Here is a 27,978-nt window from a genome sequence, read left to right as displayed (position 1 = left end):
CACTACAAGTTTTTACCTTTGTTTTTGTTTGGTTTTGGGTCTTTTTGGTAGCTTTTTTGGTAAATTCCTTTAGGTCTCCCTCTGAGGTGGGAGGTGCTCCCTCTCTGCTATTTTCTGAAACAATTTGTATAGAACTGGTAAACATTAATTCCTTAAATACTTGGTAGAATCCATAAAGTGAAGGCACCTGGGCCTGGAGCTTTCTATGAGGAAAGATTTTTTTTTTTTTGAAGACTCAGGGGCCCCTGCATATCCATGCTGTGTTACTTCTCACTCCTCATGTCTCTCCTGTTCCCTTTGTGTTTTTGTGTCTTATTCCTTTAGTTCTTTTTCTTTTAATTAATTGATTTATTTATTTATTTTTGGCTGCGTTGGCTCTTTGTTGCTGCACGCGGGCTTTCTCTAGTTGCGAGTGGGGGCTACTCTTCATTGTGGTGCGCAGGCTCCCATTGTGGTGGCTTCTCTTGTGGCGGAGTACAGGCTCTAGGCGCGTGGGCTTCAGTAGTTGTGGCTCGCAGGCTCTAGAGCGCAGGTTCAGTAGTTATGGTGCACGGACTTAGTTGCTCCGCAGCATGTGGGATCTTCCCAGACCAGGGCTTGAACCCATGTCCCCTGCATTGGCAGGTGGGTTTTTAACCACTGTGCCACCAGGGAAGCCCTGAGGAAAGATATTTAACGATGACTTAAATTTGTCTCATAGATTTAGATATTCAGGTTATATGTTTCTTCTTATGTGAGCTTCAGCAGTTTGTGTCTTTCAAAATATTTCTCCATTTTATTAAATTGTAGAATTTATTGTAATAGTTAATAAAAATCTCTTATCTGTAGGATCTTTAGTTATGTCTATTCTTTCATTTCTGACATTTGTAATTTGTCTTTCTAAGTTTGCTTGATTTTATTAATCTTTTCAAAGAAATAACCATAGATTTCACTTGCTTTATTATTTTTGTTTCTATTTTACTGGTTTTTTTTTTAACTTTATTTCCTTCTTCTGCTTACTTTGGGTTTACTTTATTCTTTTTCCCTTAGTTTAAGGTAGAGGCTCAGGTCAATTATTTGAGTTTATTGTTTTCGAATATAAGTGTTCAATGTTACAACAAATTTCCTACTAGGCACTGCTTTTTTCTTTTAAGCACAAATTTTGATGTGTTTTGCTTTAATATTCACTCAGTTCAAAGTGTTTTCTAATATCCCTTGTGGTTGCTTCTTTGACCCAAAGGATATTTAGAAAGGTATTAATTTCCAAACGCTTTGGGATTTTCTAGGTATCTTTGTTATTTACTTCTAGTTCAATTCTACTCAGGGCAGAGAACAGTTTGCATTTTAATCTTTTCAAATTGAGATTTGTTTTGTGGTTCAGAAGATAGCCCATGTCAGTTCCATGTGTACTTGAAAAGAATGCACAAATATCAAACTATTAATTTTGATTTTACTTCTTTCAATTGTTTTTGCTTTGCGTATTAATATAATTACTTCAGCTTTCCTTTGATTAGTGTTGGAATGATATATCTTTTCTTATTCTTTTACTTTGAACCTATCTGTATCTTTATAGTGGTTTAAGACATTATATAATTTGAGTCTTGCCTTTTTAAAGAAAACCACTCTGACATTCTCTGTCTTTAATTGAAGAGTTTAGTCCACTTACATTTAATAATCGCTATGGTTGGCTTTAAATCTACCATCTTATTATTTCTTTTTGAGTTGTTCCATGTGATCTTTGTTACTTTTTTCTCCTTTTATTGCCTCTGGTTGAATTGTGAACTTCTATGATTCCATTGTACCTCTACAATAAATCGTTACTATCTTCACCTTAGAATGAATGATTTTTAAAATTTATTCATTCATTCATTCATTTTTTTTGGCTGCGTTGGGTCTTTATTGCTGCGCGCGGGCTTTCTCTAGTTGTGGTGAGCAGGGGCTACTCTTTGTTGCCATGAGCGGGCTTCTCATTGCGGTGGCTTCTCATTGCAGAGCACGGGCTCTAGGTGCACGGGCTTCAGTAGTTGTGGCTCACGGGCTAGCACAGGCTCAGTAGTTGTGGTGCGTGGGCTTAGTTGCTCCACAGCATGTGGGATCTTCCAGGACCAGGGCTCGAACCTGTGTCCCCTGCATTGGCAGATGGATTCTTAACCACTGCGCCACCAGGGAAGTCCCTATCATTCTTATCTTTGTTCCTCTTTATTATATTTTCCTGCTTCCTTAAAGATTTTTTTTTTTTAAGATTTTTTCCTTATGTTTGCCTTCAGCAATTTGACTATAACGTGCCTAGGTGTGTTTTCTTTGTATGCATCCTACTTAGTGTTTCCTGAGCTTCTAGGATCTGTGCTTGTTATCTTTTGCTAATTTTCTAAGATATTACTTCTGACCCACATTCTCTCTTCTCCTGGGACATCAATTACAAGTATGGTAAACCATTTGATATTGTACCAAGGCTCCTGAATGTGCTTTTCTTTTTGTTTTTCAATTTTCTCTTTTTTGTTTTGTTTTGTTTTGGCCACAACATGTGGCACGTGGGATCCTAGTTCCCCAGCCAGGGATCAAACCCGTGACCTCTGCAGTGGAAGCACGGGCCCTAACCACCGGACCACCAGGGAATTCCCCAAATTTCTCTTTATTTTTTGATTTCTATTGACTCACTCTCAAGTTCACTGATGTATTCTTCTGCATGTCTAGTCTGCTAATAAGAGTTGTTCATGCTTTTATCATTTTCACTTAACTATAGTTTCCACCTCTCTCATGAAGAGATTGGAAGAATCTTTTCTGGACATACTGACAAGCTCACAAAACAAGTTATGAACATTCAGGGTCCCACCAGTTTAGAAAGCTATCCATAGTGAGGCCTCCTGTCTATAAACATAAGAGATTCTAATCAGTTGCTTAATGCCTTATTCTGAAGTATGAACAGAAATTCAAGGATCATTAACTATTTGGTAAACTTCTTTTATCTGAATGACAAATATCACAACAAAGGAAGAAAAGGAACTAGAAGGAAACAGAAATGAATTTTGGAAATAGAAATGAAAGGAACAGAAAACAAGTAAAAATCATGAAATATCCTCAAAGATAAGAGAAGAAATAAGACCAGGATGCTGGGGGGAGAATATATTCAGAGAACAAGAAAGAACTCTTAGAATTAAAATTTTTAATAAAAATTCAAAACTCAAAAGGATTGAAGGGTAGAGAATATCTCCCAGAAGACAGGACAAAATATTAAGAGATAGAAGAAAAGATGAGAAAAACAGGATATTAGACAATTTATCAAACTTCCTACTAATACGAATTCCAGAAACGGAAAACAAGGGGAGTAAATTATTATCAACAGATATAGTATTTTCCCAAACTAAAGGACATGAGTTTCAAGGTTAAAAAGACCCACATAAAGTATCCAGAACAGCAAGTGAGAAAAGACACGCCACTGTGAATTTCAATACCTATGGATAAAAAAGACGACCCTAAAAACTTTCGGAAAGAAAACACAAATCACCATTTATGGATTGGGACTTTCAACAGCAACACTCAAAAGAATATGTAAGAAAATAACTTATAAATTCAGAAAGAAAATGATTTCCAATTTGAAATTATAATGTCCAGCCAACATGTCAAATTAAGGCAGAATAAACATTTGCAGATGTGCAACAACTCAAAAATATGCCCTCCAAGGAACCTTTGTCGGGAAGCTACTGAAGAATATGCTCCATAAAAACAAGGCAGTAAAGGATGAAGAGGAATCCACTGGGCTCCAACAGCAAGAGATTTATCATAGAACAGAGGACAATCTGGATCCCCAGAGTGAGGCAGACAGCTCCCAGGTAATAGCTGTGTGGCAGCAGCCCTTGGCAGCCACCAGTCTGGATGCGAGTAGGAGACGTGAGAACTCTAGGAAGGGCATCGCCAAGAAAAAAAAACACCTGAGGGAATTCCCTGGCGGTCCAGTGGTTGAGACTCCGTGCTTCCACTGCAGGGGGCACGGGTTCGATCCCTGCTTGGGGAACTAAGATCCTGGAAGTGGTGCGATTAAAAAAAAAAAAAAAAAGCACCCGTTGGGTAGGTGTTTTCCAGTTTTGGTGACAAGTTTGATAATGAATTAATAATAGGTATATAGAAACTAAACAAGTGAAAAAGTGGGGCAATTATTAAGTAGAGGCAAAGAAAAATTACACAAGAAAAGAAATATAATCATAGTATGTTACAGGGCTCTGCTGGGAACAATACATACATACTTGTAATTACAAGTACTATATGTTAACTTACCCAGAAATCGTGATATGTATGTATGTATTTGGGGGCAGGGAAAAAGGGCTAAATCCTCATCAAAGTAGGAAATGAACAGATAAGGTCAAAATTGAAAAATCAATAACTAATAATATAAACATGTTGTTTAGAAATATGGATGGAGACACCCAAACAAACTGCTAAAAGATGTGAAAGCACAGGGCTGAGAGATATGGGGCAGGGTTGCTGTTTTTTTATGTAAGCCTTGTAGTATTGCTTGATTTTTGAGCTATGTCACTATGTTACTATTTTTCAAAAATAAATTAGGGCTTCCCTGGTGGGGCAGTGGTTGAGAGTCCGCCTGCCGATGCAGGGGACACGGGTTCGTGCCCCGGTCCGGGAAGATCCCACATGCCGTGGAGCGGCTAGGCCCGTGAGCCATGGCCACCGAGCCTGTGCGTCCGGAGCCTGTGCTCCGCAACGGGAGAGGCCACAACAGTAAGAGGCCCACGTACAGCAAAAAAAAAAAAAAATTAATTAATTAATTAATTAAAATTGAAAAGGATACCAGGCCCAGCCCACGACCACAGTGGCTGTTCAATAAAGGGTTACTGAGCTCTGGTTGCACGGGTCTAGGGCCAGGTCCAGCCTCAGCTGCCCAGAGCAATTCTGGAGGACAATGGGCTCATCCAGGAGCTGGGCATCAGCCCACTACACCGGCGACCTTGATATAGCTCTCAAAGATCCCCTCTTCACCCAAGTCCTAGCCCTCATCCCTAAAGTTTGCTGTCTCCATCTGTTTCCTTGTCTGTCTTTCCCAGTGAGCTAAGAGACCCCTGAAAGCCAGACGTTGCATTTTTCCTCTGTTCCTCCCCTTGCCACTCCTTACTGGCTAGCCCAGAGCCTAGAACCTGGCAGGTGCTCAGTGCTCAGCAATGCTTTCACATGTGAGTGTAGGCAGAGGGGGTTTATGGTCCAAAGAATCCCTTGTGAAGGTAATGCTGAGGAAGGGGTGGGGTGGCTGGTGAGGCTCGATGAGAAGGTGGCGAGGCCTGGGCCAGCGGCCTCCTCTGACAAGCCGTGCAACTCCTCACTCATCCTCGTACAACATTCTGTCTCACCTATTAAGATTTTGCCACCTAGGGACCACATGACCACATCAGGAGATTCTGTCATTCCCCACAGCTGGCCCAATGCACTGCCCTTGCCATCAAGGGCAACCCAGAGATGCAGGTGGGCTACTTCCTTATTGGAACCCTAACTACTTTTGGAGGAGTGCTTCCACGTGCCCAGCATGCCACCAAGTGCCTTATGCACACTAGTTCATTTAACTCTCACAGAAGTCCCATGAGTTACGTGTTGGTCTTTCCCTCCCTGCCATTTTACACGCGAAAGAAATGAGGTTTGCAAAAGCTAAATATCTTTCTGATGTGCTCTTAAGCACTATGATGGAACCCCCCAACAGCTGACTTTTGTTTCCAATGGTGTCAGAGCTGAGAGAGTCCTTCAATGAGAAAATGAAGTCTCAGAGAAAAAAGAATCTCACCCAGGGTTACAGCAGAGCCGGTGGAAGAGCCTGGACTAGAACCCTGCCTCTTGACTTCCTGCCCAGCTCCCGCCCACTGCTGCACACTGAATCCAAGAGGAGTGACCTCCTCTGCCTCCCTGCCCGTCCAGCCAGTCACGAAGTTGACAGGGTGGGATAGAGGCCCTCTTACCTTCCCGGCACCACTCTCTCCACTGACGACAATAGACTGGTTGACTGGCTCCATCAGACTCTTGACATTCCTGTAGGTCTGTTCACCCACAGTGAAGATGTGGGGCTTCAGTTTCTGAAACATCAAGGGGTGAAAGGTCATGTGAGCAAACGCCTATCTTCAAGGAGTGGTTGATCCAATGACGGCTGAGATGGGGAGCCTGCCCACAGCAGTGGCAGAGGCTTTGTCTAGAAAAATTTCCTGGAAGTAACAATGTTAGCCCAACTGTGGGCTTTACCCATTCATCTTCTCTCAGTTTGGAAGCAGTGCTGGCCTTGACCAGTCTATGACATTAACACTTTATCCTCCCATCTTATCTTACCTCAACAGTCTTATTCTGCTATTTATTATTTTATGTTATTGTACTTTGCAATTTACAAGAACTTTCTTACAAGGTATTGCCTAAGAAGTCTGTACATTAGTTGGATAGCTAACTATATTTTATAGATGAGAAATCTGAGGTTCAGACAGGTTAAATAACCTTCTCAAGTCCCCACAGCAAATAAGTGCAGCCATGTGATTTGAATTCCAAAGTCACTGTTCTCCTTTCCATCAACGAGTATTAATTGCCCTCAATGTGCTGGGCACTGAGGAAGCAGAGGGGACCAGGACATGGCTTTGCCTTTGAGGAAGCAGAGAGTCGGTCAGATATGGGCTCTCTGGCCAGGCCTCTCCTGGCTTCCACTTGTACGCTAACCACGCGTGAGCCAGGCAACCTGCACAACGCACAGCCCACGCAGCACCACCTGGCCAGGAATGACTGATAGGACATCACTCTGGATGGTGTCAGAACCGTCCCTCTCTCCCCCCTGCCCTCACCCCATCCACCTCCCACCTGGACTGTTACAAAGCCTCCAACTGTTCTCTGTCTCCTGTCTCACTTTCCTGAACCCAACTCCCCCAGCTTCCAAGGTAATTATCCCCACAGTCGGCTCCGTTCACAGCCCCACCCCCACGCCTGATGAAGAACCTCTGTGGACACTCTGCCTGCTATGGTGCATCAGACCCTTCAACAGTCCTGGCTTATCTCATCTCCTGCCTCTCTGCAATACCTCCCTCTGGCCAGCAAGTCTGCTCTTGCTTCTCCCTGCACTTTAACATCAACTGGTCTATTCCCTGCCGCACCAGCTCCATCCTCACCGCCACAAGAAGTTACTTGGCAGACTTCCCTGGTGGTGCAGTGGTTAAGAATCTGCCCGCCAATGCAGGGGACACGGGTTCAAGCCCTGGCCCGGGAAGATCCCACATGCCGCGGAGCAACTAAGCCCGTGCGCCACAACTACTGAGCCTGTGCTCTAGAGCCCGCGAGCCACAGCTACTGAGCCCACAAGCCTAGAGCCCATGCTCCGCAACAAGAGAAGCCACCGCAATGAGAAGCCCGCGCATCGCAACAAAGAGAAGCCCCCGCTCGCCACAACCAGAGAAAGCCCGCGCACAGCAACGAAGACCCAACACAGCCAAAAATACATAAATAAATAAATAAATAAAATTTATATAAAAAAGAAGTTACTTGGTATTCCAATCAGTGGAGATGAACATGTGCTGAATTTTTTAGGGCAATCCTTATCACATGTCATTTTATCCTTTTCCCAAAAGAGTGGTTTGTTAAATACACAAATGTACCCTTATAAATTCTTTCCTACTAATAAACTTACAAAGAAAATAAAAATCACCTGTCCTATGTCCCTATTTTAAGTTCCAAAATCAGTTGAACAAATATTTATCTCCAACTTTGCACCTACTGGTATATGTCCAAACTTCTGTGAGCTCCTGGTGGGCAGGGCCATGGCACCAGTAGACTCTGAATGACTACCTGGCTGGTGAATACATGGATAAGGACAGGGTAGCCTAGGGGAGGAGGGGGAGCCCTGAGGCCACAGGCAGCGGTGAGTCTTACCTGGGGCTGAGGAGCAGCGTGGTACTCTTGCATCAGCTCTGGTGAATAGAGCTGAGGGATGGGCTTGAAGGGGTTCAGAGCCACCAGGGTGCAGCCAGCGCTGGTGTAGAACGTGTCTGCCATGTACCGGGCCTGCAGACACCTCAGGACTGAGGCAGAGGTGCCTTTAGCAAACTCTGGCTCAAATGGAGACATAACTGCACATACAAACACCCGCCTAACAGCGCTCCCTCTGCAATTAGCCAAGAGCCATTAGATCCCAGCAGCTCCCTGAAGAGTAGGTACAAGATCTAATTAAGCCGAGCCCCACATCTGGAGCAAAGGCTGCACTGGGGAGCCCGGGGGCAGCTGCCAGGCAGAGGTCTGGCTCCAGGTCAGGAGTCCTGCCTGCCTTAGTCTGGCCAGGGGCAGCAGTGCTGAATACCCTCATCACACCTCCACCCACTGGAGACGGCACACTCGAGGAGAGGGGGGGCCCATACCTGTCTCCAGCGTCACAGGATTCACCTTGGTGAGGTCATCCAGCTGGTGCAGCGGGGCCTCCCCGCCCAGGAACTCCTGCAAATCTTCTCTGAGGGATTCCCCGCCGTGGGCATCAGAGCCTGAACTGTGGCCATTAACCTGGGAGGGAGTAACAGGGCCAGGAGAGCTGGGACTCAGACCAGCTGGCAGCTACATAAGGGTGGGGGCCTGTACAGCAGAAAGAGAACAGGCCTCTAGTATCATAGCCTGGTTGTTCAAACTTCAGCTCTGCCACTTACTAGGCCTGTGAGACTCGGTAAGTTACTTAACCTCTCTGAGCCACAGCTTCTTTATTTGTAAATTAGGAAAAATAAAATCAATTCACAGGGCTATTTGGAAGAAAAATAAGAAGACATATACAAAGCACTTAGTCAAGTGCCTGCCACATAACATGTACTCAGTAAATCAATAAATGCTATCCCCTCTCCTCTGCCATGAGTTCCAGCTTCTAGCCGGGCCAGCTACCAGCATTACTGGGCTGGCAGGGGTGGGGCCCAAGGTGGGGGGCTGCTACAGAACTGCAAAGGAAAAGAACCATGGTTTGGCCCTTTTTTGAAAGAGACCACTCAGTTTGAGATGAAAACTCAGCTATGAGGTAGCCCCATGCCTTCAGCAGCTGCCTCTTGGGGCTTAAATTTAGCCTGGTTAATTAATTAGCTCCTGCTGCCCTGGTCTACTTGAGAAGAAGCCTGGCTCAGAAGTCAGATGAGGCCAAGAACGAGCACCAAGGGGAAGTGGCCCTTTCTCCCTCTCCCTTGCCCATCCTCGATGCCAACACTTTCCAAATGTTTCCTCTCCCTGTTTTCCTCCTGTGATCCCATTGCTCCTCTTTTCTCTCTGGGGGCTGCAGGAAAGATGGTGTGAGTAATAAAAGAAGACAGTAACTTGGCTGAAATCTGCTTCTGGAGGAAGGGGTCCGTGATATAATGTGTGGGTTTCTAATGATACTACTTAACCTTAGAGTTCAAACCCTCAAGCCAAGGAGGCAAGTGTCATTTGAGAGGCCCAGTAATAGTTTCTTTCCAAAGATGTTGCTTGTTCTCTGAACTTGGGCCCACGGTGATGAATGTACAAAGCAGGCTCTTGGCCTCCAGGATAACTGCCAAGGTCAGAGCATGACTGGGTCTATGCGAATCCCTCTGCTCTACGGGAAAAAAGAAAATCACTCACAAAGCCATCCATAATTTTTTTTTTTTTTTTGCTTTTTTTTTTGGCTGCGCTGGGCCTTTGTTGCTGCGCGTGGCCTTTCTCTAGTTGCAGTGAGTGGGGGCTACTCTTCGTTGCGGTGCACGGGCTTCTCACTGCGGTGGCTTCTCTTGTTGTGGAGCATGGGCTCTAGGCGCGTGGGCTTCGGTAGTTGCAGCACGCGGGCTCAGTAGTTGTGGCGCGCGGGCTTAGTTGCTCCACGGCATGTGGGATCTTCCTGGACCAGGGATTGAACCCATGCCCCTGCACTGGCAGGTGGATTCTTTTTTTTTTTTTTTTTTTTTGGCAGGCGGATTCTTAACCACTGCACCACCAAGGAAGTCCCTCATCCATAATTTATGAACAGCTCTTATCCTTCCAGAGAGGCAGCTGAGTATCATGGTCCTTGACTTGGACTTGAAAGCTAGATTGCCTGGGTTTGAATCCTGATTCTACCACTTCCTAGCTGTATAATCTTGTGTAAGTTTCTTAATCTCTTTGTGCCTCAATTTTCCTCATCTGTAAAATGGGAATGGTGGTAGCATCTACCTCATAGATGCTAACAAGCACATAAAGTATTTAGGAAAGGCATCTGGTCTCTTCCACCAAAAGTTAGCTATTATAATATAATTTTGTTAAAAGCAGTCCTTCTAATTAGGCAATAACATATTAAAGGCCTTAAAACTACGTATGTCCCTTAAGCCTGCAATTCTTCTTCTAGAACATGATCCTATGCAAAGGTCATAAAAATGTTCAGTATATATAGAGACATTTACAACTGCAAAACAATTGAAAATAACCCAAATGTCCAAATAGTAGCTTAAATTATAGTACATCCTTACAATGGAATAAAGCAGATTACAAAGAGAATGATACCTTTAAATATTTTAAAAATACATATTTAGGGGAAAAAATCTAGGATATTCTCTGAAATGTCGGTTATCTCTGGGCAGTACAATTATGGGTAACTTCAATGTTCTTTTTGCTTACCTATATTTCCCACATTGCTTATAATGAACTTGACCTTGAATAAGTCACTTAACTGCTCTGAGCCTTATCTCCAAAATGGGGATATAATAGCACTATATATATAATATGGTATCTTTCTCAAGGACTAAACAAAATTATATGTGTAAAATGCTTAGTACAGTGCCTACTATACAGCAAGGGCTCAACACAGAGCAGCTGCCAGTACAGTTACGATAAATGTTACTGCTTTTTAAATAAGAAATGAGTCAAAAATGGACAATAAAAAAATGAGCAGATGACTGTCCTGCATGCTTCTCTCCAGCCTTCAAGCCTGTTTCATCAGCCAAAAGGCTGGGAGAAGGTCAAGTAGCAGAGTCTACCATGACTCCCTTGAGGCTGGCTGACCTCACTCTCAGTTATCCTGCCTTACCTGCCTAGGACTCCACTAGACCTTGATCTCCTAAAGGGCAGGAATCATCTGCCTCAGGCCAGTGGCAACACTCAGTAAATACAAATTCAGCAAATATCTACTGGCATTGTCTTTGGACCAAGAGGTGCATGTGAAGGATGATATGGGTATGAGATAGGGCTCCACAGTGAAGGGCAGGACGGGGGCCATAGAAGCCTTTCAGAGGCTGAGGCCTGGAGTAAGGGCAGGTTTCAAGTCCCTACAGCAACCCACCGTGGACTCCATGATCCATTCATCAGAATTCTTGTATATTTCCACATAGGTCCTCTTCTCTCACATTTTTGCACAGGCTGACCTCTTGGCCTGGACTGCTTATTTCCTTCTCCACCTGGCTAATTCCTACTTTTTTTTTTTTTTTGCCACACTGCATGTCACGCAGGACCTTAGTTCCCCAACCAGGGATTGAACCCGTGCCCCCTGCAGTGGGAGGGCGGAGTCTTAACCACTGGACTGCCAGGGAAGTCCCAATTCCTACTTATTCTTTAAGGCTCAGCTTCAAGGAACACCTCCTCTTGGAGGCCACAGCCTTCCTTGCCTGAATAACTCAGGCTGTGAGGGACATCTCTCAGGACTCCCTCACCAGCTCAGGCTTGTAAGGTCACCAAAACGCCCTAAGGATTCCCTCACCCAGCCCATCTTACCCATCCCAGGGAAAAGAGCTAAAAACCACAACAGGGGAGATTCAAATTAGCTATCAGGAAGAGCTTCTTGGAAACAGGTGAAAGGCACTGGAATGACTATCTGAAGACAGAAAAGAAGAAAGACCTTTAAGGGGTCTTTCCCTTCTTTCCAGGTCAGAGCAGTGGAAGCTTCATTCAGGTAAATGAAAGATGCGGAGGTGCCTGAGCGCCAGGGTTATCGAAGGGTGAGGGTTTACCTGCTGGAGCATCCTGCTTCAATGTGGTCAGCCAGGGTTCTGGGTCGCAGGCACAAGGAGTGCTATCCACCTGGTCATGGGGGCACAGGCTGGGGCATGAGTCCTGCAAAGGGCTCAGTTCTTGAGGAATCTCTGAGACGAATCACCTTAGAGCCTGTGGCATGAGAGGGAAGACAAGGGGCACACACAGGTGATGGCTTCTCCAGGGTGACTCACTCCTGCTCCTCACACCAAACGGGAAGAACCAAAATGAGAACCCGGGTGAGCCTGGGCAGAGAGGGAGAGTCTGTGCCGCCCCCTGCCGATGAGGGAACAGGGGAAACTTACAGGAGCCTCCAGAGGCGCCCTGGGCTCCTTCAGGGCCAGTTTTACTACGGGGTGTGAGGTGGGGCTGCAAATCTTCTGAGTCAGCGTGCCATGCAGGATGAGGACACCGGAAGACAGAGATGCCTCGTGCCCTATCCTCTCCAGCACACAGAAATGTCCTGTCTTAGTACCGTCAGTAGTCAGTGGGGCAGGGAGACTGGAGTCAACTTTTGATGTTCCAGGAAAGTTGCTGTGTGGGACGGAAGCCACAGCTCAGTACTTCACTGGTAAGCCATCACACCTTCCCCACGCACCTTCATTCCTCATCTTGTCTACCTCACAAGGAGTGGCTGTGAAGGGCAACCAGGTGAAAGCACCCTACAAAGTACAACTCCGAATATTCATTCAGAGGGGAAATATTGTTAGTACTAAGGATGGAGGATCCATTTGGGAGCACTAATCAAGTGGAACAGTTCAGTGTCAACTTTAAGAAGGCGAAGATTTCAGAGGAGGGGAACCCGTCCGAGAGAGCCGGTGTTGTGAAGCTGGGCTTAGGCCAATCTCTGAAAAACTGTAAGTGACTCACAGACTTGGAATTTCCCAGGCTTCACACCTCCCCAGCAAGGAAGGATGAGGATGAGAATGAGGAGTGTCAGTAATGAATTGACCTTGGTGGAGACTTTCTTGAGCCCCTGAATACATCCAGCCTTTGAAAGACCTCAGGGATAGGGGCTGCCATGGAAACTGGAAAAACGACAATTCAGGCAGAAGAGGGCATCAGGACTGTGGTGGACACATTCACCCTGGACACTGGCTGGACCCCATCCAGGGGACAGCCATGCAGAGGGCTCCAGAGACTCAAGGCCAACAAAGTTCCCTCAACTAGAAGCTCATCTTAAGAGAGAGGATCAGGGGGGAACACAACAGATTGTAGGGTTAGAATCCAAAGCCCACAACCCCTCAAAAGCAGCCTTATTCCGTTCCCTCATTTGCAAAAAGGACTACTAATACCCAGACCTCACAATGCTGAGTTAAGGATCAAATGGGATAGTACCTCTGAGACCGCTTTGCAAATGCTGGTTATTATGACGCAGGGTCCACTTCTTGCCAGAATCAAGTCAGATTAGAGCGGTTTTCTCCAGTTCTCCCAGCTCTTGCTCCCTGTCGGCTTCGCGATTACCAGCCAAGAATTTCTGGTAAGGGAGTGACCACTGTGGGCAGGAGGGAGACGGTAATGAATAGATGAAAACCCCTAGTCAGGGCAGGTGGCAACCTGAACAACAGCTCTCCCCGTCCCTCCTCCCCTCCAGCCTCCGGTTCTCCTCGGCTCAGACGACAGTGGGAGGGCAGACAAGAAGAGCAGGGTAAGGGTCCTGGGAGCCCCGCCCCCAGGTTCCCGGCGGGAACGGACACTCCTTGTCCCCGCGAGGTGCCCGCCGGGCCCAGGGCTGGGATGCCGCTCCGGAAGCACCTGGCACGGGGACAGTATGTCCTTCCTGGGAAGGTGGACGTGACCCCAGCCAAGGGCACGGCTGCCCCGACGCCTCCCGGGGCCAGCCGCCCCCTCCCAGGTCCCTAGCCAAGGAGAGGAGAGGAGCGGGACCTTTCCCCTACCCCGGGCCGCCTCCTGCCGGCTCGGTGGTGAGTGACTATGAAAGGTTCTTGTTCTGGAAAAAGGCAAAGAGCTGGGCTACCTCTTCCTGGGATACGAGAGGGTCAAAAAGAAAAGGCAAAGGGAAGGAAAACGGCGCTTTGGAAAGGGGAGGGAGAGACGCCCCCCTTCTTCCCCAGCGCCGCGGGGGCCCACCGGCCTCCCCTGTCCCTTCGGGCACGCAAAGGGCTTCGGACCCGGCTGGGGGTGGCACTCACCGGTCCCACGGCCTGAGCCGCCCAGCGTGCGGCCCCCGCCGGCCAGACTGGAAAGGCAGACGGGCGGGCCCGGTGAGGCGGCGGGAAGAGCCCGGGTAGGGGAGGGCGGAGGCGGGGTCAGGAGCCAGCCGGAGGGGAGGAAAAGCAGGGAACGCCGGGTCGCAGCCACGGGCTGCAGCTGGGGCCAAGTGCCTGGGAGCCGGCACGCTCCTCCCTTGGGGCGGGGCGCGCACTCGCTGCGCGGGGCGCACGTGGCTCGTCCGGGGCGCCGGCATACGGAGTTGGGGGCTTGCTCCAGGACAAAATATTCTGAGAACCTGGGGTAAGATGCAGAAGAGAAGGGAGGGAGGGCTTCAGGGCCTCCGGGCCCCGACGGGGCTGTGGGTCTCGCCGTAGGCAGACCAGGCGCCCTGGCCACCCCCACCCCCCACTGACGAGGCCTCGCCGTGGGGTCTGAGGGCCAGTAGTGAGGTGCGGGAAACGCCCTTCCCGCCCGAGCTCCTCTTACCGACCTGCCGAAGGCCAAGGCCCGAGAGCACCTGGGCTAGGCAAGCCCTTGACAAGGAAGGACGCGCACGGGGAGCCTGCAGGGCGTGGGAAACGCGCACCCTCGTGGGCGGGGACGCGCGCGGGGGGCCGGCCTAGAAACGCAGGCCGCCCGGCGTCGGCCGGAAGCGCTGTTCGGGAGGCGGAAGCGGCTGGCTCGCGCGTGTCCCGCCCTTGCGGGGGTATCCCGTGCCCCGGCACTCTTACGGGTCCCTCTACCTCTGGGCGCAGAGACCACCAGGAACACGTGAGGTATAACGGCCGGCGCGGCCGGGGCGCGTGTCTGTCGGGAAAAGCGCTCTTTTATTTTTAAAGGCCAGCAGGTTTGGATCGATTTGTTCTCGGGAGGTAATGCTGCTGGGCCCAGATAGGCCATTACGCATGCATGCATTCTTTTATTCAATATGGTTCTTGTTTGGCCAACAAATGTGTTCTTCCCAGGTGCCACGTTTCAGACATGGATATGTGGCAGAGAGGTGTTTTATATCCCTTTAAAACAATTAACACTAGTGTGTACTTTACGGCCCCTACTCCTCCTCCACGATTAGCATCCATTCTACCTACCTACACCTTAACCTGTAAATGAGGTAAGGAGTAGCCTGGGGCTCAGGAGATAACTGGAGGATTCGCATTTTGTACTAGAGGCAGGAGGTTCAGAGAGGCTCAGGACAGAAACCCGGGCCCCCAACCCCAAAGTATACTTAAATACCTTCTCTTTCCCTGTCCCTCTTCTCCTCCCGTCTCAGATTTGACTCTAAATCATTAGTGAGGTATATTCAATTTTCATTATATTATCTTCATGACCTTTACATGCTTTGTAGTAGGAATTTCTATCCTACCGTGAGTCCACTCTCAGGTTATGTATCTCAAATTCACTTTCTTTGTGAGTCTGTCTTATACTGAGAATAGCTAAAACATTTTAACCAGTAATTTCATACTATTAGTATGACATTCTTATCCTCAGATATTAGTGTTAGGCTTCTTCCAGCAGTCCTTGTAAGGGGAATCGCAAGTCCTAGGTTCTGCTCCGAAACTCAGGAATAAGAGTAAAATCAAGTCAGGTGCATATTTATGCAAATTACCAAGTCATGTACATATATATGCCAGTTCCACAGGAACGTTGCTTTCCACAAATGCATCTTAGTTCTCCTACCAGGGATCAAACCCGTGCCCCCTGCAGTGGAAGCAAAGAGTCTTTAACTACTGGACTGCCAGATTAGCCCCATCCCTTTGCTCTTGTTTTCACAGGAAGAAGAAAAAATGTCTCAAAAGCAGATGAAGGAAGCTTTTGTCAGTAACCACAATGGAACGAGCGTGCTGGAAATCACCGAGGGCTTGTGCTTACCTGCACTCTGTATCCTGTGTAGAGGGCTCCTGATCATTGTCTCACAGCACTTATGTTGTTCTTCACATACCTGGAGAACTCGATTCTTCATTGACTTTGCTTTCCTAATAGTTCCCCTGGTGACCACTTTGACCATTTTCGCTTCATTTGTCCTCCTTGAGTATCTCATTGTAATTATCTTTGGGGCAGGGCTGCTCTATGAAACATACTGCAGGAGAACTTGCTATGCCAGAATGCCTGTCGGGAAAATCCTTGAAAAATTCTTGAAAATCAGTATAGAATCAGAATACATTCCAGCCATCTCCTGTTTCCGTGTAATTAACAGTGCATTTACTGCTGTTGCCATTTTGGCTGTGGACTTCCCTCTTTTTCCCAGAAGATTTGCCAAAACCGAGCTCTACGGGACAGGAGCAATGGATTTTGGAGTAGGAGGCTTTATTTTTGGGACTGCAATGGTTTGTCCAGAGGTTAGGAGAAAATATACAAAAGGGTCCAGACTTTATCTTACAAAGTCATTGTACTCTGTTTGGCCATTAGTCTTCCTAGGAGTGGGACGATTAGTCATTATAAAATCCATAGGCTATCAGGAACATTTAACTGAGTATGGAGTTCACTGGAATTTTTTCTTTACCTTAATAGTTGTGAAATTGATAACATCACTGCTTTTGATTATTTTTCCCCTAAATAAATCCTGGATTGTGGCTATCAGCATTACTGTATTCTACCAGTTAGCCCTTGATTTTACCCCACTGAAAAGGTTAATTTTGTATGGCAGTGATGGCAGTGGCACAAGGGTTGGTTTATTAAATGCCAACCGAGAAGGAATAAGCTCTACCTTGGGGTATGTGGCAATACACATGGCTGGTGTTCAAACAGGATCATACGTACTTAAAAAAAGATCACATATCAAAGACTGGATAAAAGTAGCATGTTGTATTCTATTGACAGCTATTGGCTTCTTCATATCTCTTTACATAGTTCAGGTAAATGTAGAAGTAGCATCTCGAAGAATGGCCAATTTAGCCTTTTGTATTTGGATAGTTGCTTCTTGCCTGATCCTTCTTAGTAGTTTATTACTGGGTGATATAATTTTGAATTTTGCCAAATTTCTAATTAAAGGGGCAACAGTACCATGTTCTTGGAAAATTATCCAGTCATCTGCTGCAAATAGAAAGTATTCAGAATCTCTAGTCTCTGAAGCTGAAAGAAAGGAACCCACTCTTTGTTTAATCACAGCAATGAACAGAAACCAGTTAATTTTTTTCTTGCTGTCAAATGTAACAACTGGCCTAGTCAACCTGTTGGTAGATACATTACACAGCAGTACCTTGTGGGCCTTATTTGTACTCAATCTCTACATGTTTACCAACTGCTTAGTTATATATGTGCTGCACTTGCAAGATAAGACGGTAAAATTTTGGTGATCAGTACAGGTAGTATATGTTTTGAGCAATATTATTTTAATGAGGAAGAATAAATACAAAATGGGCTTTTGGCAACTCAGTGTTAAGTGTATTTTATTATAAAATTTTCATTCCTACTCTAACAGTAGTGATGCTTAATATTTTAAATGTATCTCAACACCATGTAAAACAAACCAATACAGAAGAAACAAAGCCTCTTGACTTGTTAGAATATTTATAAATTTCAGTATTTTAAAGAAACTGTTGTGTTTACAGTTGTGATACTGGAAGATTGGAGGGTGAGGAGGAGGATTTTTACTTTCCATCTTTTTTTTTTTTAAATAAATTTATTTTATTTTGGGCTGTGTTGGGTCTTCATTGTTGCACACGGGCTTTCTCTAGTTGTGGTGAGCGGGGGCTACTCTTCGTTGCGGTGCACGGGCTTCTCACTGCGGTGGCTTCCCTTGTTGCGGAGCACGGGCTCTAGGCGCACAGGCTTCGGTAGTTGTGTGGCTCACGGGCTCAGTAGTTGTGGCACGCGGGCTCTAGAGCGCAGGCTCAGTAGTTGTGGTGCACGGGCTTAGGTGCTCCGTGGCCTGTGGGATCTTTCTGGACCAGGGCTTGAACCCGTGTCCCCTGTATTGGCAGGCAGATTCCTAACCACTGCGCCCCCAGGGAAGCCCCTACTTTCCATCTTATATCACCTATTATTCTGTATTTTTTATTGTATGTATTTTATAACATTTACATTAAAATCTCAGTTGTGGAACTGTCAACACTACTGCTCAATTTTAGTCTTTAAGAAACCTCAGTATAAGAAAGCAAATGTTTAAAATCAAATACTTATAAAGTCAGAAAACAGTTAAATCCTCCATAGAATAGATGGAATTATTTGTTGTGGTTTATATACTTCATAATTAATGAGACAATAGTTTTGCCTTGAGACAAAGCTGTTGCCTCAAGGCAAAACTAGTCATTTTTTTAGCCTACTTTCTGCTAGGGATGATAAGCAAAAATTTCCTGATATCTTGGATCCTGCAATCTAATGGGGGAAACACATTAAACAACTGTTATAAACTATGTTAAGTCATGAAGTATAGGTTGCCAAGAGTGTCAAATCAAGAATTGACTTTACAGTAGAGTCAAGAAAGTTTTCCCCACAGATGGTATTTTTTGAGCTAGAGCTGATGGATGGGACGAGGAGTTAGTGTTTGTGTGTCTACGGACTAGAGGGGCATATGCTGGTAAGGGTGGGGGTAAACAGCAAATATGACTATTATACTAATTAGTTTACTTCAATTTGTTATATTGATGATGGCTAATTTGGTATTTATGTGGCATTTTATCCTTGCTAACTACAATCAGTTATATTTGGAGGTAATCTATTATTAAAAGAAGTTTCCCCCTAAAAAAATCAGTCTTTTGAACAGTTATATAGCTATAAAAACAAAAGTCAGATTTTATTTTCAATTAAAAAGGAAGACTTGGGGCTTCCCTGGTGGCACAGTGGTTGAGAGTCTGCCTGCCGATGCAGAGGACACGGGTTCGTGCCCCGGTCAGGGAAGATCCCACATGCAGCGGAGCAGCTGGGCCCGTGAGCCATGGCCGCTGGGCCTGCGCGTGCGGAGCCTGTGCTCTGCAATGGGAGAGGCCACAACAGTGAGAGGCCCGCGTATGGCAAAAAAAAAAAAAAGGAAAACTTGAGGGACTTCCCTGGCAGTCCGATGGTTAAGCCTTCGAATTTCAATGCAGTGGGTGTGGGTTCAGTCCCTGGTCAGGGAGTTAGGATCCCACATGCCTCAGGGCCAAAAAAACAAAAATGTAAAACAGAAGCAATATTGTAACGAATTCAATAAAGACTGAAAAAAAAACACCTTGAAATTTAATCAATAAGATTATAGTGTGTAAATTAAGCATGACTAGGAAAGGTGATTGGTTTTCCTGCTATGTCACAGTGCTAATATCCTACAACTTACCTGTTCAAAGCATTCATAGGAGGCTGAGAGGCTCTAACCATATTGTCCTCTCATTAAAAAAATAGTAATTTAAAGTATTTGATGACAATGAGCATGTGTCTAATTGGTCTGCTGCTTCTTGTCCTAGGTCTTAAATATCTCTCAGTAAGTTTGTGTCCCAGTTACAGACATTGAATCACAACTAAGAATGAAATGTACTGTGTGTTTATTCCACCTCCAGTTAGGGAAGTCATGTAAGAGAAAGCTAATGAAATTGCATTAATAGAAACAGAAATTAATAAGGAAAAAAAAGACCATTCTGACTTGATTTTATAGAAGAGAAAGAGATCATTCAATAAAGATTTACTGAGTTCCAGTAGGCCAGATATAGGTCCCGGGGGAGACAAAAGAAAATAAGATCCAGCCCTCAAGGAGCTTACATTTTAACTTGTGGATCTTATTTTTCCTTTAAAATTTGTTTAGTGGGGGAAATGTACCTCTGTTTTTGACAGATAGAACACAACTTCCCACTGTCAGGTCATGAAAAAGAAAACCCAATTCACAGATACTCAGATCTGGACAACTGTGGCAATTTAAATAACATCCTGCTGTTGATTTTGCTACCACATAAAACAATGTGGTTATTACAGTGAAAACAACAGTATGTATTCTAATGAATTTTCAGCTGTCAATTTTGAGGACAGAGAAGCGAGGGGGAAAGAGAAGAAAGGAAGAATATAATCCAGTCTAGGACCTTATCCTATGACCTTCAGTAAGTGACTCATTCCCATGCCTTTAATTTTACACAATTAGAAACTGGGGATGTCTACCACATATATATTAATAGCTTTGTGTTCAGAAAATGACAATTTTTATTGAGCACCTTGTCCAATAGGTTGTATAAATTATACAAAAACATACTTTGCTCCCTAGGAATTTGTGTATAGTCTATGAAGATAGGAGTATAAGGAACAAATCAATATTCTTTTTTTTTTTTTTTTTTCCAAATCAATATTCTTCTTTTCTTTTAAACTCAGGTAGCTTGGAGACTAGTCATATCTCATTTATGTCGGAGTTTTGTGCTTGGCTTCTCACACATTGTTGACCTCCCAGAGAAGAAAAAGAATGGTATTTTGCTGATAATTTACCACATCTCCATCACACCAACTGTTCTTTACGAGGTACCAGCAAAATATCTTCTGCTGTTGATTGCCCACTCTTTCTTGGCCTTTAAAATTCTTTACCCTTGCCCTTCACATTGCCAATATCGAAATTTAAAAAAGGCAACAACTGGCTTTTTTTTTTTTTTTTTTTTGCGGTACGCAGGCCTCTCACTGTTGTGCCCTCTCCCGTTGCGGAGCACAGGCTCCGGATGCGCAGGCTCAGCGGCATGTGGGATCTTCCCGGAGCGGGGCACGAACCCGTGTCCCCTGCATCGGCAGGCAGACTCTCAACCACTGCGCCACCAGGGAAGCCCCTGGCTTTTTTATGCAATCATTTATTTTGTTAATTAAAGGTAAGCTCTCTGAGACAGATACTTAGTCATGAAATATTTGCTGCAGCACTAAATATTATATTTGCTTAGTTGAAAATAGACCAATAGCGAAAAAGAGTGCCTGCTCTAAAATGAAGATACATAGTTAAAACGTCTAAAAACTGTTTTACAGGGAAGTAATTTTCTAAGCATTTTCCCCTCAAATGTTGGTTTTATCACAGTTGTAGCGCCCAGGCTACCTCCTTGAGAAAGAGCAATTTATCAAGCAAAATTAGCTTTTTAACCTTACAATAAGTACTTATTAAATACCTATAGTATGTGAAACATTGTCCAAAGATACTAAGCAGTGTGCTCAAATCCAAATCAGGGAAAGTAATCTCAGATGGAAAGAGACTGTTCTGGTCTCCTCGTTTTGTTACGTTTTATATCTGGGTTTTAATGCCTTTTCTAACTTAGATTTAAACCCCCAGGGTGAATACTCTTTCTTTGCTAGTACCCAGTGTGTACTCAGTAATGAAAGTTATTAAAGTTAGCACCTATATATTGAACTTGTCATTTTCAATGTCCTTTACCAACCGTCATCCAAAGTAAGTTTAAAAGGCATAAAGTAGGCACATTAACCGACATAGTCTTTAGAGGAGCACCTACAGATCTTAAAAGCCACAGTATTCTTTTTCCTTGGGAGCGTTTTACATAAAACACAAGATTCTCTAAAAATGTGCAGGTTTTGGCTATGTAGTCTAACTTGTCAGAACCTACATGCACATCCTATATGCCTATTAAATTTAAGCTAAGGACCATACACTGTTCTGCTCTCCTAACATGGCCAAAGACAAATACTTACTGGATAATCACACCTTTGGGACTGAACAATGGTTCTTCCAGTTTACTATGTTACCTAACCTAACAGTGACCACACAATGTCGTTAAGTCAACGTGGCTAAGGGGTTGCATGCACTATGAGGTTTTTTGTTGCGAATCTCTACGGTTTCATGTGGTGACCAAAATACTTTTTAAAGATCAGTATCACAGCTCTAGCCTATTCTACCAGGATTAGTTAGTTGTAAGAGCAGCAAATGTATTGATCCTTAAAATCGTGAAGACTTTCATAGGCACAATACTTTCCAACAACTATATTGGCCTCCAAAGCCTTCAGGGTAGGAACCGAGTACATGATGGCACGCTGTGGCTTGTCAGCAGCTCTGCTTCTCAGGAGAGGGTCAGAGGGAAGGGCCTTTGGCCAGCACCAGCACTTTGCCCAAGGGAATCAGTGTCCTTTCTGAGCCTCTAAGTTAATATTAACCCAGTCCAAGAAGTTTCTCTGCCCAGGACGCATACACAAGCCACTCTCCACATAGTCTTCTATTTGTCTCTAGTGTAACAACGACAACGAAAAGCTGTCAGCACTTAAATATTTTCTGCCCCCTCGGCGAGATCGCGAATCGAGTCTGGGAAACAGTAATCCGGGGGGCTCCTGGTAGATCAGGGGGTCAGGGAAAGCGGCGTCAAGGACCCAGAGTTTGTCCCTTAGCCCCCAGATGCACGTCTCCACTCCCTCACTCCCACCTTTTGCTCTCACTGATTTGGAAAGCCTCAGCTCCTGCCCACTTACCCAAGTCCTCACTGGGCCCCGACCCTCGGATCGGCCCTGAGTCACTTCGGCTCCGCTCCCTTCGCCCCTCGGCCCTCGGGAGAGCGGTTTCCAGGCCCGCACAGCGGAGGACTGAGTTTAGGCCTACTCATCCCTCATAGCAGCCCTATTTCGTATTTATTTGAGTAGCTAGACTCAGTGGAAGGTGCCGGTAACGCGTTGGAGACACCCGGGGTAGCAACCCACCGCCTCCGCTAGGGCTTCGAAAAACGCGACTCAGGAGCGTGGGTCTGGAGTCTCGCGAGAGGAGGCGGGGCCCCCGCCCGGCGCTCTCGGCCCCTCCCTGTCCCACCCTCCCCACGTCCCCCGCCTTCCCTCCCCACGTCCCCCGCCTTCCCTCCCCCACTCCCCGTGGCGCCAGCGGCTGACTGAGCCTGGAGAGGAAACGGTATTCGGAGCCGCGCTCCCGCCCAGGCCGGCCCTGACGCGGGCCTTGTCAGCCGGTAACGGGGAGCCGAGGTGGGGGTCAGGGAGGCGACCACGAAAACGGTGAAAGTCAGAACCGGGAGGCTCCTCCGAGAATGGCTAGGAAATGGTCTGAGCCTCCCACCTCGGACTCCGCAGAGCTGAGGCGGGGTCGACCCCTCCCAGGGGCGGGGTCGCGCTGGGCAACTGCAGCCCAGGGGACTCACTGGGCGGGGCTCGCCCTTAAAGGGGGAGAAGGGGTCAGCTGGAGGCTGAGGGCCCCCGGGCAGCGGAGCGGAGGCCGGGGGTGGGGTCCTAGAGCCGGGACTCCGCTGACGGGCTAGGGAAGCCCCAGGGGCGGCGGGTCCCCTCCGCCTCTCCTTTGGACCCTGACTGGAGGCCGGCGGGGTGGGTGTGGGGGGTGGGGAGGGAGAGCGGCGCGAGGGGGCGGGTCCCGGCGTTGCTCGGCGCTGATTGGCTGAGCGCGTGTGGAATCGGGTGATGGGAAACGCAGCTCAGATCTCCCGTCTCTCCTGCTCCTCTCCCTCCCCCCCGTGGCGAATGTGCTGCGCGGCGGCGGGTGCTTACGCTCGCGGGGTTTGGCTGTTGCAGGCAGGAGCTGGGAGGAGGCGGCAGCGGCAGGAGCGGCGGCGGCGGCAGCAGCTGGGAGGAGGTGGTGACGGTGGCAACGGCAGCGTCGGGGACGATGGCGCGACTGGTGGCAGTGTGCAGGGACGGGGAGGAGGAGTTCCCCTTCGAGAGGAGGCAGATTCCCCTCTACATAGACGACACCCTCACGGTGAGCGGGCCGGGCCGGGCCAGGCTCGCCGCTCCCCTGGCAGCTGTTTCCCCTCCTCCCCCTCCCCCAGGCCGAGCGCTGCGCACTGGAGAAAGAGTGTTGCAACTCCTAGGCGAGGCCTTCTCTCCGGCAGGCCCCGCAAACTCGCCTTTGCAGTGGGTGGCTCGCTAACCTTTGCGGGGCCCCAGGCTAGCGCTCCGTACGCACTTTGAGCCCCTCACCCCAGCTCTCCCTGCTTTTTTCAACCCTCTAGCTTCACCCTTTCTCTTTAGCAGACGGTGCTTTTGCCAAAGCACGCGCCTCGGATACGGGTTGAAGGATATTGGGCGTCAAGGGCCTATCCCTTACAGAAACGACCTACCCTCGGGGAGGCTTAATTATCTGGAAATGTCGCAGCTGCACTGCTACCTGTCTATTTTCTATCTTAATACTACAGCTCTTCATAAGCATAATTACTGAGGGCAGAGTGACATGCTCTTGCACAGTAAAGATTCCACTAAAATGATCTGATTTCGTTATAGTCTCAATATGCCCGTACATTAAAACTGTTCGAAATGATTGTATTGCTAGGCCATGACTCTTCAAAATGGACTTTCTTGTCATTAGTTATTCTTTACAGGTAGCCTTTTCAAAGGAAGCAAAGTGATTGAATGTGTAAGAGCATTGTAAAAAGCTGATTGCTCATCTTGAATGTCAAAACCCAGTTCTGAGTAGTTTTCCTTTTTAGCGTGGTACAGCATTACAGACCCTCTGCCCTGTGTTGCTGTAGTATTTCCTTTAAAAGGAAATGGTAGAAATTTGAATTGAATCTGAACAGGAAATGAGTGCAGTTGCTTGCCACAATTTCTTACGAAATGAAATGAACCTTTTCTGAATATCTTGAAATCTGCGTTTTGATGATGCTGAAGCTTTGGATTATACATTTGCCTGCTTTGATAAGGTGTTGTGTCTTCATCGTAACACCTTTAGCTTTTTTCCTTTTCAAAGGCAGTTGATCTGTTTTGTTCCTGAATTTCTTTTTTGCAAATATCTACTGAACTTTTTTCAAATTTTGTATAAAATGCAAGTCATTGTAGAGATGCCAGTCTATGCCTTTCTGTTTGCCAGTCTCAGTTAAGACTTGATTGAGCTGCAGTACCTTTAAAAGGATTAGAAGAGCTATTGAATGACTTAATTTGTTAGAACTTTTTAAGTGAAAGCATCTATAATTATCCACGTGCATTTTTTTTCATGGAAAAAGGTAGAATGATTTGGGCTGATATAAGGTAAATAGAATTTGTGTTGTTGAATTAGAAAGTGTACTTGTATGCCGTGGTCATGATTTCTGCACTTTTTGCATTAAAAGTATAATGGACTTGTATTTTAAGTAGTTTTTTAAAAAACTAACACTGATCAAATTAAATGATGCATTTTTCAGTTTGAAAACTAATATGAGTTCATGTGTTGATATTTTCTTTCTTCTCTCTCCCTCCAACACAGACACTTTTCTAGAGCACATAGTTTGGTATCAACCTTTTATGTTTATTGTCCCAGAAAGCCTTTGAAGTTAAAAAAAAAAAAAGTTCTGTGTGTTTGGACATAAGATTACTATTGAGTGTATACTATCAAAACGGGAAATCAAACATAAGTTTGAGTATTTACAAAAATTTAAAAGACACTGATTCTCCTTATGCTCACGTAATCACCTTTAATGTGAATGTAGCATTGATACATCCATCATGTAGTGCTTTAAAATAGTCAGCTTGGGGGGTTTTATACTCTATTCTCTATACAATGATGAATTTCCAAAATTTTCCAAAGAAAAAGAGGTAACCTGCCCTGTGATTTGTTTTTGTACTTATTTCTCTAGAGAAGTTGGGATTGGACTGACCTGGTGGTTGAGTTTCATTTTTATTGTATTGTGGACTTGTGACCCAGGCAAATAAAATTTAGGCTTACTCAACTTAAATATCTTAAAATAGCATTTTATTTAGGAAAAGGTGCAGTTTTTCTTTACTGTGGAAGGGTTTTTATCACTAGGAAATGAGTGAGACTATATATTGCTTTGTTATGGAACTTATGCACGGTCATTGAATGCTGGTTAGTGAAAAATCTTGTCAAGAATGCATCATATTTAGGGAAACAAGTTTCAGAACCATTCTACCAAACGCTACTTAAAGGAATAATGTAGAGCAAACACCTGTTGGGGAAGAGGGAGGGGAGAAGCCTGCCGCAGAGGGTTATGCACGGGTCCATTGTTAGTTTGATGGCATTGTCACCCTGAAGTTAACTTTTGGTTTGGTCTTTGTTCCTAGGGTCCATAGGTAATGCACTGAGGAAACATTGTGTGATCATTATTTCCAGTAGTCTTAGAATCTTGTTAGCTTCTAGATGTTAAGTCTAGTTGTAATGTTTACAATCAGTTACAAATATTTGTCGTTTTAGTAACAGAAGCTGAAACCTCTACTTAGGTAAACTGGGCAATTTTAAGTTGGATTTGTAAAATGAAATTAACAAGCTTGTATGTGAGGAAGTAGCCTCCTCTTTCATGTGGTATGTTGTAGCCGCATTTAAAAGACTCATATGGCAGTTTAGTGGGTTTGAATACTTGAGTACAGTGCTGACGTAGGTGTATTTCAGAAAATCTCCAATAAGTAAACTGGTGGAATATTCAGGAAAGTGGTACGCTATGTAGCCAAAATGCTTTTCAGTGTTATTAGAATTATAGAATAGCAGATGGACAGAATACAGATTTTATTTTAAAGACATCTTTGAAGAATTAAGATTTTTAAAGTATTTTTAAAGGAATTAATAGTCAAAATATATACTCCTTATAAAATAATCTTGAAAAATAATTGCAAAACAAATTATCCTTAACCCTACTTCCAAGAGATAGCTAAGAATATAGCAGCATTTGGTGTAGTTCCCATCATAGACACAGATGCAGAGTTGAGATCTATCGTTTTCTGTAACACTTTATATCTTGCTTTTTTCTCACTAAATGTAATATTGAGAACATTTTCTCTTGTCATTCTTAAACAGCTTTAGTGGCCATGTTGTGTGACATTCCATAATGTAATCATTCTCCCTTTGTTGGACATAGAGGTGGTTCTAGTTTTTACTATGAATAATACTCTAAGAATATAAATAATGCATAAATCTTTGCATTAACAATTTTTTTTCAGGGTTTTGGAGGAAAATTACGTGTCAAAGGATAAAAACCTTTTATAAAATTATTGATGCATACTGTCAGATTGCTACAATATTTCTGGAACACAGTTTACCCTTCTAATTCAAACCAATCTAAAAGGGACTAGAAACTCTGATAAAGGTTTTTTGATTGAGACTTAAAAAAGATTTTAAAATGTAGCATATCCTTTTGGGGATTAGGTATTTAGCATCAGTTAGAAGTTTAGTATTTATTGTTTGCTTTCAACTCTTGATTAAATATTTAACTAATTTACCAAAGGTGATAGATGTTGCAGGTGGCTGTGAGGATAAGGAATTAAAAAACTAAAACTAAAGGGACAATGATTTTTAATAAATACAAGCTTAGTATTGTTGGGTTAGAGCTTGTGAGAATGTGCTAAGAACAGATTATTTGTGGTCAGGAGAAACCAGGACAGATACTTAAGAGTGAAAGTGGGTAATGGATTCAATATACTTTATAAAGCAGTAATTGCAGGACAATGACTTGTTCTGTCTTTGGCTTGCTAGGGATAGGCAACCTCATCATGAAGCCAAACACTAATGATTCCTCTGTGAGACCACACCTGAAATACTTTACATGACCATCTTCCTTTAGGTAACCTAGAATCTGAAGATTAAGTCAAGGAAGTGGTTTTAAAGAATGGGGAAAAATAGTGCTGCTATCCTCTATCTTCCTCTTTTTCTTTTTTCCCTTTTTTCCCTTTTATTGTGGTGTCATCATTGAAGAGCATATAGTGATTGGCCAGTAAACAGCAAGGTAAAAAGCCACTGTCCTAAGTGAATGGCAAGGACAGTAGTTACTTAGTGTGAGTGCAAAGTTTCTAACCCAGTGGTATTGAGTATGTACAAGAGAAAATTTAGTATTATCCAAGCCAGTGAAACCCAGGAAAGATGCAGTAATAGACCTGATCTTGACATTTATCTGTAGTAGTTAGGTGAAAATGAAATGATTGGAAATGAGGGGTTTTTGGTTTTTTTTAAATTTTAACCCTGTTTATAGACTTTTTAAAAAGGATTCCTAAAGTAGGTATTATCCATTAAATTTTATGTACATATATATATATGTGTATATATATATATATATATTTTTTTTTTTTTTTTTTTTTTTTTGCGGTACACGGGCCTCT

General features: G+C 44.9%; 3 protein-coding genes across 21 annotated transcripts in view; 2 read left to right on the top strand and 1 right to left on the bottom strand.

Annotated features, from left to right (window-relative positions):
• MYO19 (myosin XIX) overlaps nucleotides 1-22,641 on the bottom strand; it is a 42,855-nt gene extending 20,214 nt beyond the window's left edge. For 3 of the 7 annotated variants that reach the window (XR_009560397.1, XM_030881846.2, XM_060290720.1), the window contains exons 1-7: nucleotides 14,576-14,665; nucleotides 14,064-14,380; nucleotides 13,249-13,405; nucleotides 11,889-12,042; nucleotides 8,349-8,487; nucleotides 7,867-8,015; nucleotides 5,931-6,044 (exon numbers count right to left, since the gene is read on the bottom strand). Coding sequence is in view for 6 of the 7 variants with exons in the window: in XM_030881846.2 (XP_030737706.2) it covers nucleotides 5,931-6,044; nucleotides 7,867-8,015; nucleotides 8,349-8,487; nucleotides 11,889-11,900 (414 nt within the window). In the remaining variant the exon portion in view is untranslated. Of the gene's footprint in view, nucleotides 1-5,930; nucleotides 6,045-7,866; nucleotides 8,016-8,348; nucleotides 8,488-11,888; nucleotides 12,043-12,215; nucleotides 12,445-13,248; nucleotides 13,406-14,063; nucleotides 14,381-14,575; nucleotides 14,666-22,419 lie in introns of those variants that run through there. The other 4 variants (XM_060290722.1, XM_060290721.1, XM_060290723.1 and 1 more) reach the window with 4 other exon arrangements.
• On the top strand, nucleotides 14,199-17,455 carry PIGW (phosphatidylinositol glycan anchor biosynthesis class W). Of its 4 annotated transcripts, none has more exons than XM_030881851.2 (2): nucleotides 14,199-14,385; nucleotides 15,858-17,455. In XM_030881851.2, exon 2 carries the CDS (start codon nucleotides 15,870-15,872, stop codon nucleotides 17,376-17,378), a length of 1,509 nt encoding a protein of 502 aa, XP_030737711.1. In that variant the 5' UTR covers nucleotides 14,199-14,385; nucleotides 15,858-15,869; the 3' UTR covers nucleotides 17,379-17,455. The 4 variants fall into 4 exon arrangements, with proteins under 4 accessions (XP_030737711.1, XP_030737710.1, XP_030737712.1 ...); XM_030881850.3 differs by lacking the exon at nucleotides 14,199-14,385 and adding an exon at nucleotides 14,510-14,861; XM_030881852.2 differs by lacking the exon at nucleotides 14,199-14,385 and adding an exon at nucleotides 14,827-14,957.
• Nucleotides 22,642-22,768: 127 nt separating the features above from the next.
• The window catches only part of GGNBP2 (gametogenetin binding protein 2), a 31,327-nt gene continuing 26,117 nt past the window's right edge, over nucleotides 22,769-27,978 (top strand). For 4 of the 10 annotated variants that reach the window (XM_060290420.1, XM_060290419.1, XM_030881859.2 and 1 more), the window contains exons 1-2: nucleotides 22,769-22,917; nucleotides 23,476-23,662. In XM_060290420.1, coding sequence (XP_060146403.1) covers nucleotides 23,570-23,662 — 93 coding nt within the window. In that variant the 5' untranslated portion in view covers nucleotides 22,769-22,917; nucleotides 23,476-23,569. The remainder of the gene's footprint in view (nucleotides 22,918-23,475; nucleotides 23,663-27,978) is intronic. The other 6 variants (XM_030881863.2, XM_060290421.1, XM_030881858.3 and 3 more) reach the window with 3 other exon arrangements.

The sequence above is a fragment of the Globicephala melas genome, chromosome 20, assembly GCF_963455315.2.
Source record: "Globicephala melas chromosome 20, mGloMel1.2, whole genome shotgun sequence".
Lineage (NCBI taxonomy): Eukaryota > Metazoa > Chordata > Mammalia > Artiodactyla > Delphinidae > Globicephala > Globicephala melas.
Note: the sequence above shows the minus strand (reverse complement) of the source record. Positions and strands in the feature narration are given on the sequence as shown.